This window comes from Psammomys obesus, unplaced genomic scaffold (genome assembly GCF_907164565.1).
Source record: "Psammomys obesus unplaced genomic scaffold, mPsaObe1.curated_primary_1811, whole genome shotgun sequence".
Classification (NCBI taxonomy): domain Eukaryota; kingdom Metazoa; phylum Chordata; class Mammalia; order Rodentia; family Muridae; genus Psammomys; species Psammomys obesus.
The window spans coordinates 416,000-419,964 of record NW_026596105.1 but is presented as its reverse complement, the minus strand read 5'-3'; the positions used below and the strand labels follow the sequence as shown (position 1 = coordinate 419,964).

The 3,965-nt window shown below is 55.8% G+C and overlaps 1 protein-coding gene across 1 annotated transcript in view; it reads left to right on the top strand.

Moving 5' to 3' along the window:
- Positions 1–1,039: 1,039 nt before the first annotated feature.
- Positions 1,040–3,965, top strand: part of LOC129692336 (zinc finger protein 394-like) — a 13,462-nt gene continuing 10,536 nt past the window's right edge. The window contains exons 1-4 of the mRNA XM_055628670.1: positions 1,040–1,407; positions 2,381–2,492; positions 2,789–3,149; positions 3,254–3,447. Coding sequence (XP_055484645.1) covers positions 1,060–1,407; positions 2,381–2,492; positions 2,789–2,802 — 474 coding nt within the window. The 5' untranslated portion in view covers positions 1,040–1,059 and the 3' untranslated portion in view covers positions 2,803–3,149; positions 3,254–3,447. The remainder of the gene's footprint in view (positions 1,408–2,380; positions 2,493–2,788; positions 3,150–3,253; positions 3,448–3,965) is intronic.

Below are 3,965 nucleotides of genomic sequence, written 5' to 3'. Positions count from 1 at the left end.
CCCGTGTGAATTAGAGATGTCTTGCTCGGGGCTGGAGAGAAGGCTAGAGGTTAAGAGCACTGGCTGCTCTTCCAGGAGGACCAGGGTTCCATCCCAACCACCCATGTGTCGGCTCAGAACTGTCCCTAACTCCTATCCTAAGGGTCAAACGCTCATACTCAGACATCTATGCACCCAGAACACCGATGTACAGAAAATAAAAACAAATAAGTTATATATAGAAAAAGAAATATCTTTAAAAAAATATCTTGCTCACACTTTTTTTTTCTTCTTCTTCTTCTTTTGCTTTCTTCGAGATAGTCTCACTGTGTAACTCTGTCTGGTCTAAAACTCATTATGGCCGACGCCTCTGACCCCAGCGCTCAGGGAGGCAGAGGCAGGGGCAACTCTGTGAGTTCGAGGCCAGCCTGGTCTACAGCGGGAGTCCAGAAAAGCCAAACATTTTTTATTTTTGAAAAACAAATAACAAAAAAAAAAAAATACTTTAAAAATTGAAATAATTTTATTGTCAGTATTGTTAAGATTATTTTGTATATGGTTGTTTGGCCTGCAGGTCCGTCTCTGCACCACATTGTGGATTCTAAATCGAACCCAGATCCTAAGATCCTGGACAGAGAGACGCTGAACTATCCATCTCTCCAGCCCACCTTTTTATTTATTTCTTTACTCCTGATTTTCTTTAATGATTACCCTTCATGTTGCGTGTCCTCCCAAGCCCTCGTCCACACAGACACACCCTACCCGTTTTACATCCTTTTCTTTAAGGACCTGGCCTGGGAGACCAGTGAAAGGAAGGCAAACCATAGAGACGCCACTTAGTCCTCCAGGGCGCTTAGAGGGACCGAGGATGGGCTCTGCCTCTCTCTGCAGCCGGAGCAGGCGGGGGGGGGGGGGGGGGATGATGACGCACTTTTGGCCTTGTTTGTTTTCTTCTGCTGTTGCGCCTTGCCATGGCGTGCGCTGTCGCGGCCGCGTTTCGGGGAGACAGTGGCCTTGCGCCCCTCTTTCTGGGACGCTCATCGGGGTTTCGGGGTCTCGGAGGACGGGTCCGAGGCTGCGATGGCGGCGGCCTGCGCGGTGGTGGTGGCGTTGAAGGCGGAAGGGGAGGAGGAAGAGAAGGATCCCGGGGACCCGCGGGACCCCGAAACCTCCCGGAGACGCTTCCAGCAGCTGCGCTACGGGGACGTGTCCGGCCCGGAGGAGGCTCTGAGCCGCCGTCGGGGGCTGTGCTGCCACTGGTTGCGTCCCGAGCGGCGCTCCAAGGAGCAGATGATGGAGCTGCTGGTCCTCGAGCAGTTCCTCAGCATCCTCCCGCGCAGGCTGCGGGACCCTGGGCGTCGACGGCACCCCGAGAGGTGGGAGGAAGCGGCGGCCTGGGCGCGCGCCCTGCATCCGGCCTCCCCGCAGGTGAGGAACCACCCGAGACCGCGGGCCTACTGCAAAGCCTCCGGAGCGCGAATTCGGTTCCCGGCCCCTGCCTGGACCTCCAACGGGAGAGGAAGGGGTCTCATGCCATTCTCTAGGCATCTGCTTTCATGTTCATACACAAACACGCAGAAGAGGAGGGGATAGGAGTGTGCCTTTTGGGGATGCAACCTGTAATCATTTTTAGTGTGAAAAGTCCTTTTTTTTGTATTTTATTTTGTTCACGTGTGTGGGACAGCTCCAGGGCCATCGGGTCTCCGGACCTGGAGTCCCGGGGGCTGTTGTAAGCTGCCCAGTGTGGGTGCTGGTTCCTGTGTTCGGGTCACTCTTCTTGGAAGAGCAAGGAGCAGCCTGTCTTTTGTAAAACTGATTTTTTTTTTTTTTTTTGTTTTTTTTTAATTTTCATGTGCCTTGGTGTTTTGCCTACCTGAGCACCTCATGGACACTTTGAGGCGCCAGGACTTGAACCCAGGTCGTCTCAAAGAGCAGACCAACCTTTGAGCCGACTCTCTAGCCCCAGAAAGTTCACCATGATTAATGTTTTCCAGATCCCCCCCTCCCGACCCAGGAAATGTCATTTCATAGTTTAGCTACATTCCTCCTGCCCCCATTGAGTTTTCCTGCTTCCTTGTCACCTTGGGGGGGGTCAGGGTTGAACAAGAGCCACAGTCTGGAGCCAGGAATGCGTGGCATGGGTGTGGCTGGTCCCTTGCTTCCTCGCTTAGCAGTGAGGAAGAGGTGGACGCTGGTGCTCCCCATGTCCCCCTCCCATTCGGCGCAGTCAAAGCTCCTAGGAGATGTTGGCTAGCTCAGGCTAGCTCTGAAGCTGCGTTTCAGGGGACCCAGAGTCCGGTCGAGGTGACAGGGAAGACCTTGGTACCCAGTCACTCGACTCACCAGCTCCTTGCTCTCAGCAGGCACAAGGAGTACTAACTGAGTTCTTGTGCCCCTCCAGGGCACCCCGATTTTCAAGGCCGAGGCTGGATCTCTGACTAGGGGAAAGTGGAGCAGCTGTCCGTGGCCCGGAATGGCTCTTGTGGAGAGAGTGCAGAGGACGGCCAGGCTGGGTGAGTGATGCCCTTCCCTGACGACACCCTGTGGTCCCTGTGGCTTGGTTGAGCCAGGGTGTTCTCCCAGATGTGGTGACAAAGCATCCTTCCTAGAATGCCCCAGTTCCTGTCCTCTTGCCTGTGGAACCCCTCTAATTCCCAGAATGCCCCAGTCTCCTTCCCCTGCCTTCTTTTTCCTGAGCGCCCAGGGGAACAGTTTTTATAGATCGACCCCCCCAACCTCAAGTCCTGACACTGACATTGGTGTCCTGGGCTGGCCCCGTTCTAACTCTGCTCACATTCTCTGGTTTCAGACCTGGAGATCTGAGCTGCCTGGATCCCTGGCCTGATCCCAAAGCAGGAAGAGGACTGGAAGGAGGACACTGAGCCTGTGCAGGCCTGCCTGCAAGGCTCACCCTGGGACACTGCCCCCGACCTGGAAGAGAAACCACCTAAAGATGCTGCCCCACCACCGCCACAGCCCCAGGGTTCACCAGGAGAGCCAGGGCCCACAGTCACCTCACATGTCTCAGCATCCAGGGAGGCGAGGCAGGGGGATGGTGAGTTCAAGGCCAGTCTGGGCCGCAGGGTAGGACCCTCACGTGACGCTGGCATGAACTCTTCCTCCTGCTCCTCAGCATGTCCTTTATCTCGGAGAACAGCATCGTTTCTGCGGTGAGTGTGCGCCCTCACTGGGTGTGGCCTGTGCCAGTCCCAGGGTGGGCAGGGGGACGGTTCCCTACCCTACCCGGGCTGACCAACACACACCCCTGTCACAGGGCCACAAGTGCTGCATGATGCTCTTTAGCTACAATAACCACAGCGGCCTGAGCTTCATGTCCAAGCTGGACATCCCCAAGCAAAGCGTCCAGCACAACATGGACAAGAGGGCCACCACCGAGGACTGAAACTCCACAGCCCTGGAGATGCTGCACTGAACAGCATCATGTGGGTCCGGGTTGCAGTCATAGGGGTGAGTTGCTGGGGGCGGGCGGCAGGCTGGGAATGGCCAGGGATGGGCCGGGCCTTCCCATCAGCTTATGACAGGTGAGGGGTGGCAGAGGCGGCACAGTCTTTGACCCCAGCGCTTAGGGGGTGGAGACAGCTGTGAATCTGAGTTCAAGCCAGCCTGGCCTACACAGTGAGCTGCAGGCCAGTCTGGTCTACACAGTTGAGTTCCAGGCCAGCCTGGTCTACACAGTGAGTTCAAGGCCAGCATAGTGTACACTGAGTTTCTGGCCAGCCTGGTCTACACAATTCTAGACCAGCCTGGTCTACACAGTGAGCTCCAGGCCAGCCTGGTCTACACAATTCCAGGCCAGTCTACATAGTGAGTTCCAGACAACAGTAAGTTCCAGGCCAGGCTGCTTATATACAGTGAGCTCCAGGCCAGCCTGGTCTACACGTTTGAGGTCAAGGCCAGCCTTGTCAATGTAGTGAGTTTCAGGCCAGCCTGGTCTACATGGTGAGCTTCAGGCCAGCCTGGTCTAC